Here is a 17508-nt window from a genome sequence, read left to right on the forward strand (position 1 = left end):
ACTCTGACACACACACACTCAGACGCACACACACACTCAGACGCACACTCACACACACTCACACAAGCAGTCAGATACACACTCACCAACTGGCACAAACACACACACACGCACTCACAAACAAACACAAACACACACACACATTCTCAGCAAATGGAAACGTCCAAGGTCAAATGGTCTGAGCTGTTCTCCGCATTCATTTCATTTTATTTCATTGAATTCAGTGTTAATAAATTATTAAACTGATTCAACTGAATTTGAGCAAATATGAAATGTAGTTCATGAGTTTTGTGCGGAGCCACATGAGAAGCGTCTCTCTGAAGGCTCACACACTCTGACCATCGGGCCGGTGTGATGTGCAGGTGCTGTGGTTTACTGACTCTCACACACTCACATCTAATCATGAGAGGAACATGTCAGTCAACATGAAAACGAAAGCTTTTCCTCTGCAGGGTCTGTGACCACGAACACACACACGCTTCTCTCACACATGCGAGCGACTACTCAGATGAGTGTTTGTTTGTGTGTCCGCAGCACTTTCTGAAACCACTGCAGCCTTTCCTTCAGCCAGTGGACGTGGAGACCATCTTCATTAATATTCAAGTGAGTCTCTCCATCATGAGCGGATCTGTGTGTGCAGTTCGTCTGTTTAGCTCAATAATCCCCTGAATAATAATAATCATAATAATCCCCTGTGTAATCTCTCACAGGATCTGGCCAAGACCCATCGCTCTCTCCATCACGAGGTGCAAGAGTCTATACTGCACTTAGGAGCCGAAAACCTCTATCAGATCTTCATTGACTACAAGGAGAGGTATTACACACACACACACACACACACACACACACACACACACAACACACACAGACACAGACTGGGAGCGGAGCACGTTCAGCCCTCTAGGGCAGTGGTTCCCGAAGTGGGGGTCGCGACCCCCGGGACCCCGGCGCAGGGGTCGCGAGATAATTTCTTTTAAAAAAAAGTGGAAAAAATATATAGGCCCTATATATTTTTGTTGCAATTAATTTAACCCTTTCGCACGTACGATCACACCGGGTAGATTTTCTGTTTGGCGAGTAAATCTCAAAAGGCTATCCGCCACACTGGCGGGTGAATGTTCATACCAAATATATGAAATTTTCAGCGCGCACGCTCTCTTCTGCCTCTAAGAACGAGCAGAGCGAGAGAGAGAGAGCGAGAACCCCGGCCGCGCGCGCGCGCACTCACTATTCAGAGCGGCCCAGCGGCAAGCTTTCCCATACTTTTTGACAAGCGTCCTTGACAGGACGGCCAGAGCTTCTTTGCAGCTCAAGTCGGCGGCGGTGTGTACACAGTTAACGCTCTATCTGTTGACGGCGCTGAGGAAAAAGCTCCCGCCACTGGAAGAAGCGGTCGCCGCCCATTTGTGTCCTGCTGGCAGTTGGAAGGCTGCGCACCCATCAGAACGTCTTCAGCACTCGCGGATCGTGCATACTCCGCCGCTGGCCAGGCTGCTTCTGCTTTACACACCATGGCCGTTCTTTTCTCGAGAAAAGGAGTTTTCCCATAGCGTTCGCAACGCAATACTCGTTCCCTTATCTCTCAGGGAACCGAGGTTACGTTCTGCCTTCCCTTCCACATGAGTCAGGTAACAAAACTGACTTTTTTTTTTATTTATTTCACCCCAATGATAGTAATATTTAATATATTTCTCACATTTTGATCAATATATATATCGATTTTTTTTATTATACATTTCAAATTTTGCTCTGGACATTTTTTTACGTTTGTATTCAACATAATAGGCCTACCTTATTATCTCAATTAAAAGTTCTGAAATGAATGTATATGTGACAAAAAAAAAAAGGCTGTTTATTATTTTGGCCGGTAAAAAATATGCTTGGCTGGTGGATTTTTTCATCTACCAATCCCCGTGGCAGATGAGCCAAAAAGTTAATTTCGGACCCTGGGGTGGGGGAGGTGCGGGGTCGCGGGGCAGCAGCGCATTTATCATGGGGGTCGCGGGCTAAAAAGTTTGGGAACCCCTGCTCTAGGGCAGTGCTTCTCAGTCTTTTTTCAATAACGTACCCCCTATCAAATTTTCTTTCAGCCAAGTACCCCCTGACCGGCCCCAATCATTTGAGATAGAAATAAAAGCTTTGACTACGATATAGTGATATGTGCCATCATTATGAGATTTATTAAACATTGTAAATGAAAAATAATAATTCTTTTTTTCTTCATCCTCCCCATTCTCCACTGTAGTATTGCTACGCTTTAACCAGGAATTCATTTAAATGTCTGTTTCCAGTAAAGCAACTGGCTTCCCGCTCGGTGTGATTAAAGTTCCTCTTCTCTGATTTAGGTAGTTTACAATCACATTTAAAATAGAAACATTTTATATAAAAATGTGGTGCACATAAACATTTTATTAAACTTATTTTCGTATGATATTTTTAGTAATCACGGATGATTTTGTATATCTTTTAAATTAAATTAATTAATAATTTAAATTAATTCATATATAATTTTTTTTTTATAAATCTCACATACCCCCTACAATACCGCAACATACCCCTAGGGGTACGCGTACCCCCATTTGAGAATCACTGCTCTAGGGGGATTGGATGCATTAATTGCACTGATTTCTCATTGAGAAGGCTCTACTCCTGGTTGGCTCGCCCAAAAGTGAAGACAGTTAAGATGCTGAGCCCCGCGTCTCCAGCCCTCATTTAGTATGTGCGGTTCTATGAATATGCAAATGAGCCCCACCTCCACTCACTCACTCAGCTCTGAAATCCACTGGTTGACGATCACACGTTGATCTGATTAGTTACAAGGCAGTTTGTGACGTCAGAAACACCAGCGATTTCAAAGCATGTGTTTGAGACTGTCTTTGGTTCACTGCAGTTTTAAGGAGAAAATACTCAGCAATGGTGTCAACTTATGAATTTACACATGGTTTGTCTTAAAGCAGATTAAAAACACCACATAGACATAAAAACAAAGTTGGATTTTCACCACAGGGGGACTTGATAAAAAAAATTATAATAATTTAAATAACTAATAAAAAAGACAAAAAAATGCAACAAAATTACTAAAACTTTATCTTAAATTAAAAGGGAAATTGTAAAAAATAAAAACTAATTTCAGTAATTTAATTTATTTTCTTAGAGAAAAAAAACAAAAAAACAAAAACCTTTCAAAATTTCAAAATATTGAATTCCTCATTTAAGTTCTCATTTTCTGAAACTGAAATAAAACCGAACTAAAACTATATCTACATGTTACTGAAACTTGAATGTAATTGAAAACTGTGTGTCAGGCTGCTGCTATACGGACGTTACTGCAGTCAGGTGGAGTCCGCCACCAAACACCTGGACAAGATCACCACCGCCAGAGAAGATGTGAAGATGAAACTGGAGGTCAGAAACACACACACACCACAGACACATTTTGATCTTATATAAATACTAGCGACTTACCTAGAACTGAGATAACCACCATCAGAGGTTTTATTTAGCGTGTGTGTTTGTCAGGAGTGTTCGATGAGGGCCAACAGCGGCAGGTTTTCACTGCGAGATCTGCTGATGGTTCCCATGCAGAGAGTCCTGAAGTATCATCTGCTGCTGCAGGTAAAACACACACACACACACACACACACACACACACACACACACACACACACACACACACACACACACACACACACACACACACACACACACACACACACACACATCCTCATGTTGCTTGTCCTCTCGTTTCCTTACATTACTGAGGACGTTTTCAGACATTTGATGACAAATGTTTCCCTCAGGAGCTTATGAAACACACAGTGGACCAACAAGACAAGGAAAACTTACGCACTGCACTGGATGCCATGAGGGTGAGTGTGTGTGTGTGTGTGTGTGTGTGTTTGTGTGTGTAAAACAATGTCTTAACTCTGATAAAAACTCCGATATAAATATTTTTTAACAGATATTTTTGTTACTTTCTATTGAAAAAATGGACGTGTGTGTGTGTGTGTGTGTGTGTGTGTGCAGGATCTGGCTCAGTGTGTAAACGAGGTGAAGAGAGACAATGAGATCATCCGTCAAATCACAACGTTTCAGCTGTGCATCGAGAACATGGTACAGAAGCGCTTGAGAACGATTCACTTCAGCTCTGAACTCTGACTGATTCTGATTCATTTGTGTTCATTCAGACTCTCTCTCTCTCTCTCTCTCTCTCTCTCTCTCTCTCTCTCTCTGTGTGTGTTCAGTCTATGTCTCTTGCGTTATACGGCCGTCCCAAAATAGATGGAGAATGCAAGATCTGCAGCCCAGAGAAGAAATCAAAACAGGACAGGTGTGTGTCTGTGTGTGTGTGTGTGTGTGCGTGTGTGTTCAGGTACGCGTTCCTCTTTGATAAGGCTCTGCTGGTGTGTAAGAAGCGCAGTGGGGAGAGCATGGAGCTGACAGTGTGTGTGTGTGTGTGTGTGTGTGTGTGTGTGTGTGTGTGTGTTCAGGTACGCGTTCCTCTTCGATAAGGCTCTGCTGGTGTGTAAGAAGCGCAGTGGGGAGAGTATGGAGCTGACTGTGTGTGTGTGTGTGTGTGTGTGTGTGTGTGTGTGTTCAGGTACGCGTTCCTCTTCGATAAGGCTCTGCTGGTGTGTAAGAAGCGCAGTGGGGAGAGTATGGAGCTGACTGTGTGTGTGTGTGTGTGTGTGTGTGTGTGTGTGTGTGTGTGTGTGTGTTCAGGTACGCGTTCCTCTTCGATAAGGCTCTGCTGGTGTGTAAGAAGCGCAGTGGGGAGAGTATGGAGCTGAAGGAACTGATTGAACTTCAACATTTTCAGCTGAGAGACGAACCATCAGGAGAGAAGGACAGCAAGAAGGTTTGAGTCTCGACTCGTAGTGTTTCATCAGATCTTCATCCTCTGCTGTGTTTAACGCGTGTGTGTTTCTATAGTGGACACACACGTTCCTCCTGATGGATTTATACGGACAAGGCGGCTACGACCTGTACTTTAAGACGCGTGAGCTGAAGAAGAAGTGGCTGGAGCAGTTTGAGATGGCGCTGTGAGTCGATCAATGGCCCAAGTCATGTGATATTCTTCTGTATTGTGTCTGATTCCAGTAGTGATTAGTGTGTGTGTGTGTGTGTGTGTGTGTGTGTGTGTGTGTGTGTGTGTGTGTGTGTGCACAGGTCGAACATGTGTCCGGAGAACAGCTCTGCTAACGGTCATGACTTCCAGATGCACTGTTTTGAAGACACCACCTCATGTAAAGCCTGTCAGATGCTCCTCAGGTGAACATCAGTCACACACACACTTCTCCCAGCATGCATCAGAGCAAACGAGTCAACCTGCTCGTTTACTCTCAAACTGCCTGTCAAATGTTCATATTAAAAGTTGCTTGCAGCAGAGCATGTTTTATATTTTCATTTTTCATTTTCAAGTATTTTTAGTAGTTTCATTTTTTATTTGATTTAACGAAAATAGTTAGGAATTTTCAATAATAGTAATAGTAATTTTCAGGTTTTATTTGAGCTTAAGTAGTTAATTTGACTTATTTTTTACTATTTAATATTTTAATACAAATATTTGTCATTTTTATTAGATTTTTAAAAAATATTTCGATTTAAATTACGTTTTAGTTTCATTTCAGTTAGCGGAAATGTTTTTAATACTTATAGTTTACGATTTTTATTTTTATTTTAGTTTAGGTAGTTAATTTTATAAAAAAAAATTATAATTAATAGATTTTGACAATTATTTCTAGAAAATTTAATATTTTATATTTTAGTTTATTTTAGTTTTTAGAATTTAAGTGAACAAATATATATTTTTAATACTTTTAGTTTCCGTAGTATTTTTAGTATTTCAAAACTCAGTTAGTTCCCAAGGAAGCATTTGTAATTTAGTTTAAGTTTTTCATACAGTGTTTATATTTGAATCTTTAGTTAGCTGTAGCGTGCGTTAATAGCAACAGCGCTAGTTTTATCAGACCTCATTAAGCTCAGAAGATGAAGGTGTGTGTGTGTGTGTGTGTGTGTGTGTGTGTTTCAGGGGCATCTTCTATCAGGGCTACCGCTGCTCACGCTGTAAGATGGCCGCTCATAAAGAGTGTCTGGGCCGAGTTCCTGTGTGTGGACGAAACTCAGGTGAGAGACACTGAGACTGTGATGATGATGATGATGATGATGATGATGATGATGATGATGATGTTCCTTCGCTCAATCTCACGTGTGCTTCTCATTCACTCCACAGAACAATCTGGAACGCTGAAGAAGGTTTGAGCCAAAACTCAACTGTTTGACACTTTCTTGCTCTATATTTTATTTTCTTTCTTTACCACAGTTTGGCCCCATTCTGTTTTAAACTGGACATTACACACACCTTGACATAATATTGAATGATAAACTCATTTACACACTACAAAAGTGAACCTGTATTCAAACTTTGAACATTTAAACGGCGTTAATATGCTGATAATATAATATAATATGCAATAACCTGTTTTAAAATATAATATATCATGCAAATACCTATCCAATAATAATATAGTTGAGGTGGAGAATATGGTGTTATTTATTGTTTCTCACAATTTTTTATCTTTTGTTTTTTCTACAACTTTTAATCTTTAACAAGCATTTATAAGTTCCTTCAACAATATTATGTAATATAATATACTGTATGCATATATGTTTTTTTATTTCCCATCTTTATTTTTAATATAATATAATTTAATATAATATAGTATAATATTATATAATGTAATGCAATGTAATATAATATAACATAATATAATATAGTATGTACCAGAGCTTCATTTAGAGGAGACATAGAAATCCCACATAGAAAAACTAACTTTGGTCAAACTGTTTTATCTGTCAAAGGGGGTCATTTTTGGAATAGCATTCCAACAATTACTAGAGAATGTCCCACTTACTGCACATTCAAAAAGCAGCTTAAACAAATTCTTAAAATTTCACAATTATGTACTCATTTTAAATAATTGTATTGATATAACGTAATCTGTCTGATTGTGTGCTAATGTGTTTTCTGCTTGATATTGTACTGTCATTCTTTTATGTTGTATTATCTTGTATAATGTTATTTTCCTGCCTCGGGACTACAGGTGAAAATTAGCATTTATGCTATAACCTGGCTCATTTACAGTCTACAGAAATGTTTGATTGTTCATTAATGTGCACTGTCCCGAATAAAAAAAAATAAATAAAAAAAATAAAAAAAAATAAAAAAAAATAAAAAATATAATGTAATGTAATATAATATAACATAATATAATATAATTTAATATAATATAGTATAATATTTTATAATGTATTGCAGTGTAATATAATATAATGTAATGTAATGTTTTTTAATATAATATAGTATAATATAATGTAATGTAATGCAATATAATATCATATAATATAGTATAATATAATGTAATGTAATGCAATATAAATGTTATTTAATATAATATAATATAATGTAATATAATGTTATTTAATATAATATAGTATGATATAATGTAATATAATATAATATAATGTAATGTAATGCAATGTAATATAATATAATATAATATAATGTAATGTAATGCAATGTAATATAATATAATGTAATGTAATATAATGTTATTTAATATAATGTAGTACGATATAATGTAATATAATATAATATAATGTAATGCAATGTAATATAGTATAATATAATGTAGTGTAATGCAATATAATGTTATTTCATATAATATAATATAATGTAATGTAATATAATGTTATTTAATATATAGTATGATATAATTTAATATAATATAATATAGTATAATATTATATAATGTAATATAATATAACAATATAATATAATTTAATATAATATAGTATAATATTATATAATGTAATGCAATGTAATGTAATATAATATAATATAATGTAATGTTTTTTAATATAATATTGTATAATATAATGTAATGTAATGCAATATAATATAATATAGTATAATATAATGTAATGTAATATAATTTTATTTAATATAATGTAGTATGATATAATATAATGTAATGTAATGTCATTTAATATAATATAATATGCATATTCAGTACTCATGAAGTCATCAGAATGAGTGTTAGTTCATGTTTGAGTGTTGAAGTGTATTTTCCTGTTTCCAGGGTAAGACGATGAGATTAGCGTCTCAAAGACAGACTAAACCAGGTAAAGCGCTCGTCAAACACACACACACACACACACACACTCTCACACACACCCATGCTCACCCTGTTCTCCCTCAGGTCTGCCTAAGATGGAGGTGTGTCTGGACTACTACGGTCTCCCCCCGCCGCCGGTGGCGTTCGGGCAGCCGCTGCAGCTGTCTGTGGGGGATGTGGTGGAGCTAACGCGCGCGGAGGTCGACCTGCAGTGGTGGGAGGTGAGCACTAGCCTTCGCTAGCTGGCTTTACACTCGCCCTCAAACTGGTGTGACCAGGGTTTCAAATTAACACCCGCCAACTGTGTAAAAATCAACTGTGGAGGGAAACGCTGTCAAATCACTAGCCAATGTGGCGTGTTACTTATTATGTTCACTCACTTTGCTGCGGAAGTTCGTATAAAAGCCAAATCTGTGCAGATTTAGCGCAAATACTTGTGAGTCATCATGATATATTAAATATAGCGTATTGCGCAGAATCTGCTCTTACACGTCACTACGCAAAAAATAACTGTTACTCTTCTTTTTTGGCTAGTAGAAGTTCTGAATGGCCAGTAATTAAAAAATGTAGTAGCCAAATTGGCCAGTGAGTGAAAAGGTTAATTTCAAACCCCGGTTGTGACCATAGACTGTATAAAAATATGGGCGTAGTGTGTGTGTGTGTCGTCACCCGTAGTGTTTCTGAAGAGCATTTTCAAAGCACAAAGTGGGCGGCCATCGCCATCTTGTTAGCGCGTCACTCCCGGTAACCGAAAATGTGCAGCGAGGCGGCTTAGCTGAGGTAACGTGACGCTAACAGACAGCAGACAAATGCTACATTTACATTTACATTTATTCATTTAGCTGACGCTTTTATACAAAGCGACTTACAATTGCTATATATGTCAGAGGTCGCACGCCTCTGGAGCAACTAGGGGTTAAGTGTCTTGCTCAGGGACACATTGGTGTCTCACAGTGGATTCGAACCCGGGTCTCTCACACCAAAGGCATGTGTCTTATCCATTGCGCCACTACCACCCCTATTTATAAAATGCTAATGCTAGTAGTGACATCAGCGGCAATCCACCTGTCACTCAAGTGGCCACGCCCTTAATTATGCAGAACTTTAAGTCTTAATATAATTTAAACGGATGAGTTATACAAATATTCACCCCCCTCACAGTCGTCATGAAGGGCAACATTAGCTATATAGACCAAAACCACTTTTTGTTCCAGGCTGTAAACATGTTTTTTTCTGCTGTAAAGTTGGGGATTTTAACATGGAGGTTTATGGGATTGAGTCTCTTCTGCAGCCGTGTTGGATTCAAGAGAGAGACGGGGAGGTTGCCGCTTGTTTGTGTCGTATATCCCAGTGAAACGCTTCTGCAACAAGAACAAATGTGGGCGGGGCTTGATTGTGTCTGTGGGGAATTGATTGGATGATTGGATGTTTGTGGTTTGCTATTGGCTGATCTCATGTGAGTGACAGGTTATAGCCCCGCCCACATCATCAGAGAAGAGAAGAGATTCTGAAAGAGGAACTTATTCTGATTCAACATTATTAACACAATAATGATGTGCACCCATAAATCCCGTAATGAAAAATGCAGTTTTGCTGGTGATTTGGGCTGTGATTGCACGTGTGTGTGTGTGTGTGTGTGTGTGTGTGTGTGTGTGTGTGTGAGGTTACAACAGGACACACACACTTTTCTGATAATGGAGAAGAGAAACTTGTGCATCTGCAGTTCTTTCCTTCTCTTTTCCTCGAGTCTTCAGTGGTTGTTTCTGCTGGTAAATCTGGGATTGGTTTGGTATCGTTTCAGGGCAGGAATCTGACCATCGGCGAGGTCGGCTGGTTTCCCTGCAGTAAAGTCCAACCGTTCGTACCGGTGAGACACACACACACACACACACACACACACACACACACACACTCCGCCCTTCACTTCTGATCCACGCCACTTCAAGATTTTCATATTTTCAGTCAGTATTCCTGCAGTTGAAGCATTATTTCCTTTCAATTGGTGATTTTCTACCATTTTCAATCTTTATCCATTTCATTCTATTTAAATTTATTTATTAGATTTATTTTCACACAATTTTTAATTGTTTAATCTAAAAGATATAATATATATCTATAATATAAATCTGCTTGACAATTCCTAGTAACTAGTTATTTTTTTGCAAATTTTAACAAACATAAGATACAAAAACAGACAAACTTTCAGACAAGTTATAGTTCAATAGTCAATAAGAAATGTTATATAAAGAAGCCTGATTTATCTATTGAGAATTATTTGGCAAGAGATGTAAAAAAAAAAAAAAGAAAAGGAAAAAAAAAGTGGGGGCACAAAAAAAGAATAAAAGCATTTTATGAAAGAATATTAAACGTGGCACAAATTCTAGATGTTTTTATAGCTTTCTTATTTACAGACATTAAAATTGAATTTAAGTAAAAAATTCAATCTTGTTTGAAGATGTTAAAAGTGGGGTTTAATTTTTGAATATTTACATTTATGGATATAAAACTTTCCAATAAATATAAGGAGGTTAATACCTAAACTTGCTTTGATTAGATTCTTGTCATTAATATAAAACCCCCAAAAGAATGTTGTCTATAAGATAAGGAAAGATTACAAGACACATTTTGGAGCAGGACATTTCTCCAGGACACTCCCAAAACCAGCGACCTACAGTTTCAGACGAAACCTCATTAAAAGAGAGAGATGTTTCGATATTACTCTCAAATTTCTGCAAAAAAAGCTTTTCCTAGTGACTAGTAAACGTGTTGTTGTGTCTCCTCAGGCGACTCCTCCAGATCTAACAGGACTGCCCTGGTAAAGCACACACGTTTCAGCTTTATTCACTCCTTTTCATTAAAAACAGAGGTCTCAGAGTTTCCATTCATCATGTGTGTGTGTGTGTGTGTTTCAGGTTCGCTGGTAACATGGACCGGGCCGGTGCTAAAACTCTCCTGACCTCTCGCTCTGACGGGACGTTTCTGGTGCGACAGAAGGACGCTGGAGAATATGCAATCAGCCTCAAGTACTGTGAACACGTCAAACACGCTGACTGACAGCTGTCAATCAAACAGCACCAGTGACACGCCTCTCTGTCTCTGTCTCAGGTTCAACATGGACACCAGACACATAAAGGTCACCTACGCAGAGGGTCTGTACAGGATCAACGAGAAGAAAGCCTTCAAGGGGCTGTTCGTAAGTGAACACACACACACACACACAGGCGCACACACGCAAACACTCACACACACACAGGCGCACACACGCAAACACTCACACACACACACACACACACACACACACACACACACACACACACACACACACACACACACACACACACACACACACACACACACACACACACACACACACACACATACGTGCACACACACACACACACACACACACACACACACACACACACACACACACACACACACACACACACACACACACATACGTGCACACACACACTCACAAACTCACTCGCTCACTCACTCACTCACTCACTCACTCACTCACTCACTCACTCACTCACTCACTCACACACACACACACACACACACACACACTCACTCACTCACACACACACACACACACACACACACACACACACACACACACACACACACACACACACACACACACACTCACTCACTCACTCACTCACTCTTCTTTTGAGTTCCACAGAAGAAAGTAAAGCTCTGTTCACAGCAAGAATGATAACTATAACAATAACTATATTAGCGTACTCTACACCATCGCGGTTTTGTCGTCTGTCTCTTTAAATGCTCTTTAAAGCAGGATGGATTCTGATTGGCTGTCAATGTTTTTAACGTTCATCAGCTGGAAAAACATAATTCTGAAAGTGATTCTTACATTAATGTTTCTCTGTGTCAGTGTTGTTATAGTTGTGCTGTGGACGTGCTCAGAGTGCTTATCAAAATGTTATGGTTATGTTTATAGTTATTATTACAGTTATTGATACGGTTATCCGTAGTTATTGTTACAGTTATTTTTACCATTATCCTTACAGTTACAGTTATTGTTACTATTAATTTGACCGTTATTGCTACAGTTACTGTTATAGTTATCATTACCATTATTGTTAATGTTAAAGTTATCATTAGTTATTGTTAGTTATCCTCATAGTTATTGTTACGTTACAGTTATTGTTACCGTTATTGATCGTTATTGTTACCGTTACATTTATTGTTACCGCTATTGTTACGTTACAGTTATTGTTACGTTACAGTTATTGTTACCGTTATTGATCGCTATTGTTACCTTTACAGTTATTGTTACCGCTATTGTTACGTTACAGTTATTGTTACTGTTATTGATCGCTATTGTTACAGCTATTGTTACATTACAGTTATTGTTACCGTTATTGATCACTATTGTTACCGTCACAGTTATTGTTACAGCTATTGTTACGTTACAGTTATTGTTACTGTTACAGTTATTGATTATCATTGTTACGTTATAGTTATTGATAGTTATTGTTACCGTTACAGTTATTGTCACCGCTATTGTTACCTTTATTGTTACGCTACAGTTATTGTTACCGCTATTGTTACCTTTATTGTTACGCTACAGTTATTGTTACCGTTATTGTTACGCTACAGTTATTGTTACCATTATTGATTGTTATTGTTACCGTTACAGTTATTGTTATTGTTACAGTTATTGTTACTGCTATTGTTACCTTTATTGTTACGTTACAGTTATTGTTACTGTTACAGTTTTTGATTATTATTGTTACCGTTAGTTATTGTCACCGCTATTGTTACCTTTATTGTTACGTAACAATTACTGTTACAGTTATTGTTACTGTTATCGATCGTTATTGTTACCGTTATCGTTATTAATCGTTTTTGTTATCGTTACAGTTATTGTTACAGCTATTGTTACCTTTATTGTTACATTACAGTTATTGTTGCCGCTATTGTTATGGCTATTGTTACGTTACAGTTATTGTTACATTACCGTTACTGATAGTTATTGTTACCGTTATTGTTTCCTCTATTTTTTTTAGCTTATGACCTTATGAAACAGCCTTTGCCATTGCAGTTATTGTTACTGATAGTTATTGTTACCGCTACAGTTATTGTTAGTTATTGTTACAGTTATCTGTACCGTTATTGTAATAGTTGTGGTGTGGACTTTGCTATTCTGTTAGAGTTAAGCTGCGTTCACACTACAAGCGACTTTGTCGCTGCATGTCGCCGGTGGCTGGCGATGAGGTCGCTAGTGGGCGTTCCCACTACTGGTTGCCTTGTAATGTTTATGAATAACATCCAATGACAGCGAATCAGTTTTCTTCCCACTAAAAACAAACATTCTGGAGAGAAAATATTAAATATTTAGACTCGTAAAGCATGTAAGTTAAATGAACGAGTACGGGTCTCACAACTCCGAAAATATCAGATCAAAATTGAAAATAGGCGCTATCTGTATAAACAAACCACATATTTGAGCTTTAAACAACTACATTCTCGACTGAAAAACTCTTATAACTACATTTCATGACACAATAACAGTAGTATTTTAGATTTTAAAAAATACTCCTCCATCTTTCTGTCGATGGGGCGAGGGGCTGAGCGGAGAAGGATGATGACGCGCGCTCCAGGCTCCACTCCTATTGGTTGTCGCTCGCGAAAGTCGCTCTTCATTTGCATAAAGTTAAACATTTCTCAACTTTGTCTTGTCACCAGACACGCCCCATCCAGTCACCAACGCTCGTGACCGCGCGTGTCGCCGGAAGTCGCCCGCTCCCCATTGAAATGAATGGTATCGTATCGTGTCGCTTTGTCGCGTGTAGTGTGAACGCAGCTTTAGAAAGATGAAATAACTTTATAATTATAGTTACGGTTGTCGGTGTAGGGGGTCACACAGATTTGAAATGACACAAGAGTTGATGATTTGTGTTGATGAAGGCAGTGTGTGTGTGTTTGTGTGTGGCAGGAGCTGGTGCAGTACTATCAGGAGAACTCCCTGAGAGAGTGTTTTAAAGATGTGGACTCCAAACTTCAGACAGCGTACAAGCAGCCGGAGCAGAGCGCAGCGCCGGTGCACAGCAACACACACAGCACAGGTACGAGCCGCTAACACTGAAACACAGCCTTCACCCACACACACAACACACACACAACACAGCACAGGTACGAGCCGCTAACACTGAAACACAGCCTTCACCCACACACACACACACACACACACACACACACACACACACACACACACACACACACACACACACACACACACACACACACACACACACACACACACACACACACAGCACAGGTACGAGCCGCTAACACTGAAACACAGCCTTCACCCACACACACAACACACACACAACACAGCACTGGTACGAGCCGCTAACACTGAAACACAGCCTTCACCCACACACACACACACACACACACACACACACACACACACACACACACACACACAGTACAGGTACGAGCCGCTAACACTGAAACACAGCCTTCACCCACACACACACACACACACACACACACACACACACACACACACACACACACACACACAGCACAGGTACGAGCCGCTAACACTGAAACACAGCCTTCACCCACACACACAACACACACACAACACAGCACAGGTACGAGCCGCTAACACTGAAACACAGCCTTCACCCACACACCCACACACACACACACACACACAACACACACAGCACAGGTACGAGCCGCTAACACTGAAACACAGCCTTCACCCACACACACAACACACACACAACACAGCACAGGTACGAGCCGCTAACACTGAAACACAGCCTTCACCCACACACACACACACACACACACACACAGCACAGGTACGAGCCGCTAACACTGAAACACAGCCTTCACCCACACACACAACACACACACAACACAGCACAGGTACGAGCCGCTAACACTGAAACACAGCCTTCACCCACACACACACACACACACACACACACAGCACAGGTACGAGCCGCTAACACTGAAACACAGCCTTCACCCACACACACACACACACACACACACACACAGCACAGGTACGAGCCGCTAACACTGAAACACAGCCTTCACCCACACACACACACACACACACACACACAGCACAGGTACGAGCCGCTAACACTGAAACACAGCCTTCACCCACACACACACACACACACACACACACACACACACACACACAACACAGCACAGGTACGAGCCGCTAACACTGAAACACAGCCTTCACCCACACACACACACACACACACACAGCACAGGTACGAGCCGCTAACACTGAAACACAGCCTTCACCCACACACACACACACACACACAACACACACACAACACAGCACAGGTACGAGCCGCTAACACTGAAACACAGCCTTCACCCACACACACACACACACACACACACACACACACAGCACAGGTACGAGCCGCTAACACTGAAACACAGCCTTCACCCACACACACACACACACACACACACACACACACACACACAGCACAGGTACGAGCCGCTAACACTGAAACACAGCCTTCACCCACACACACACACACACACACACACACACAACACAGCACAGGTACGAGCCGCTAACACTGAAACACAGCCTTCACCCACACACACACACACACACACACACACACACACACACACACACACACACACACACAGCACAGGTACGAGCCGCTAACACTGAAACACAGCCTTCACCCACACACACACACACACACACACACAGCACAGGTACGAGCCGCTAACACTGAAACACAGCCTTCACCCACACACACACACACACACACACACACACACACACACACACAACACAGCACAGGTACGAGCCGCTAACACTGAAACACAGCCTTCACCCACACACACACACACACACACACACACACACAGCACAGGTACGAGCCGCTAACACTGAAACACAGCCTTCACCCACACACACACACACACACACACACACACACACACACACACACACACACACAGCACAGGTACGAGCCGCTAACACTGAAACACAGCCTTCACCCACACACTCACACACACACACACACACACACAGCACAGGTACGAGCCGCTACTGTGAGCGCTAACACTGAAACACAGCCTTCACCCACACACACACACACACACACACACACACACACACACAGCACAGGTACGAGCCGCTAACACTGAAACACAGCCTTCACCCCCACACACACACACACACAGCACAGGTACGAGCCGCTAACACTGAAACACAGCCTTCACCCCCACACACACACACACACAGCACAGGTACGAGCCGCTAACACTGAAACACAGCCTTCACCCACACACACACACACACACACACACACACACACACACACACACACACACACACACACACACAGCACAGGTACGAGCCGCTAACACTGAAACACTCCGATCATCTGCACGTGTGTGTGTGTGTGTGTGTGTGTGTGTGTGTGTGTGTGTGTGTGTGTGTGTGTGTGTGTGTCCGCAGGGCCGAGTGAGCGCTACTTCGGCACCGCCAAAGTGCGCTACGATTTCTCCGCGCGGGACCGCACCGAACTCTCTCTGCGGGAGGGAGACACTGTCAAGATCATCTCCAAGAAAGCTCACAACGGCTGGTGGAGAGGAGAGGTGTACGGCAGGGTACGACACACACACACACACACACACACACACACACACACACACACACTTCTGTCGTCGTTACTCACTCTTCAGTGGCACACAGACACAGACATCTGATATCACGAGGCATTTCTCTTTCATTTCTCAACTTTATATCCAGGACATTCCCGCAAAAGTAGGATTTTTAAATATATAAAAATAAATATTGTGTTTATCATTAGCGCGCTGCAGTTTTGTCGTCTGTCTCTTTAAATTCCCGAGCTCTTTAAAGCAGGGTGGATTCTGATTGGCTGTCAATATTTGTATCGTTCATCAGCTGGAAAAACATAATTCTGAAAGTGATTCTTACATTATTAGTGGAGCGGTTAAGCGCAAAAATCGATCACTTTGCGATAAAAGCATCAAATTTGGTATGAAGGCTCACAAAGGGGGTCTGATCAGATTTAGGATCAATAATTGTTTAATAACGGTAAAATTAACAGTAACAATAACTATAAACATAAAGTTTTAATAAGTACTCTGATTCTAAGAGCATAGTGAAGTCCACAGCACTACTATAGCAACACTGACACAGAGAAATATTAATAGTGGGGCGGCTAAGCGCAGATTTTCATCAGAATCGATCACTTTGCGATAAAAGCATCAAATTTGGTATGAAGGCTCACAAAGGGGGTCTGATCAGATTTAG

At 40.4% G+C, this 17508-nt stretch overlaps 1 protein-coding gene and 1 long non-coding RNA gene across 3 annotated transcripts in view; one reads left to right on the forward strand and one right to left on the reverse strand.

The window, feature by feature from the left end:
- Positions 1-17508, forward strand: part of vav1 (vav guanine nucleotide exchange factor 1) — a 32983-nt gene that overhangs the window by 9506 nt on the left and 5969 nt on the right. For both annotated transcript variants that reach the window (XM_082165140.1, XM_082165141.1), the window contains exons 8-27: positions 535-603; positions 711-814; positions 3306-3405; positions 3520-3615; positions 3801-3869; positions 4027-4113; positions 4245-4330; positions 4723-4858; positions 4933-5042; positions 5170-5271; positions 6032-6126; positions 6233-6255; positions 8142-8184; positions 8262-8398; positions 9979-10044; positions 10961-10992; positions 11090-11200; positions 11283-11370; positions 14146-14275; positions 16687-16838. In XM_082165140.1, the coding sequence (XP_082021266.1) occupies positions 535-603; positions 711-814; positions 3306-3405; positions 3520-3615; positions 3801-3869; positions 4027-4113; positions 4245-4330; positions 4723-4858; positions 4933-5042; positions 5170-5271; positions 6032-6126; positions 6233-6255; positions 8142-8184; positions 8262-8398; positions 9979-10044; positions 10961-10992; positions 11090-11200; positions 11283-11370; positions 14146-14275; positions 16687-16838 (1836 nt within the window). The remainder of the gene's footprint in view (positions 1-534; positions 604-710; positions 815-3305; positions 3406-3519; positions 3616-3800; positions 3870-4026; positions 4114-4244; positions 4331-4722; positions 4859-4932; positions 5043-5169; positions 5272-6031; positions 6127-6232; positions 6256-8141; positions 8185-8261; positions 8399-9978; positions 10045-10960; positions 10993-11089; positions 11201-11282; positions 11371-14145; positions 14276-16686; positions 16839-17508) is intronic.
- LOC309495496 lies at positions 11604-14139 on the reverse strand. The gene is made up of 2 exons (XR_014204689.1): positions 12984-14139; positions 11604-12914 (listed from the first exon to the last, which is right to left on the reverse strand). It is a non-coding gene; the product is annotated as an uncharacterized lncRNA (long non-coding RNA).

This window comes from Leuciscus leuciscus (assembly GCF_965113295.1).
Source record: "Leuciscus leuciscus genome assembly, chromosome: 3".
Lineage (NCBI taxonomy): Eukaryota > Metazoa > Chordata > Actinopteri > Cypriniformes > Leuciscidae > Leuciscus > Leuciscus leuciscus.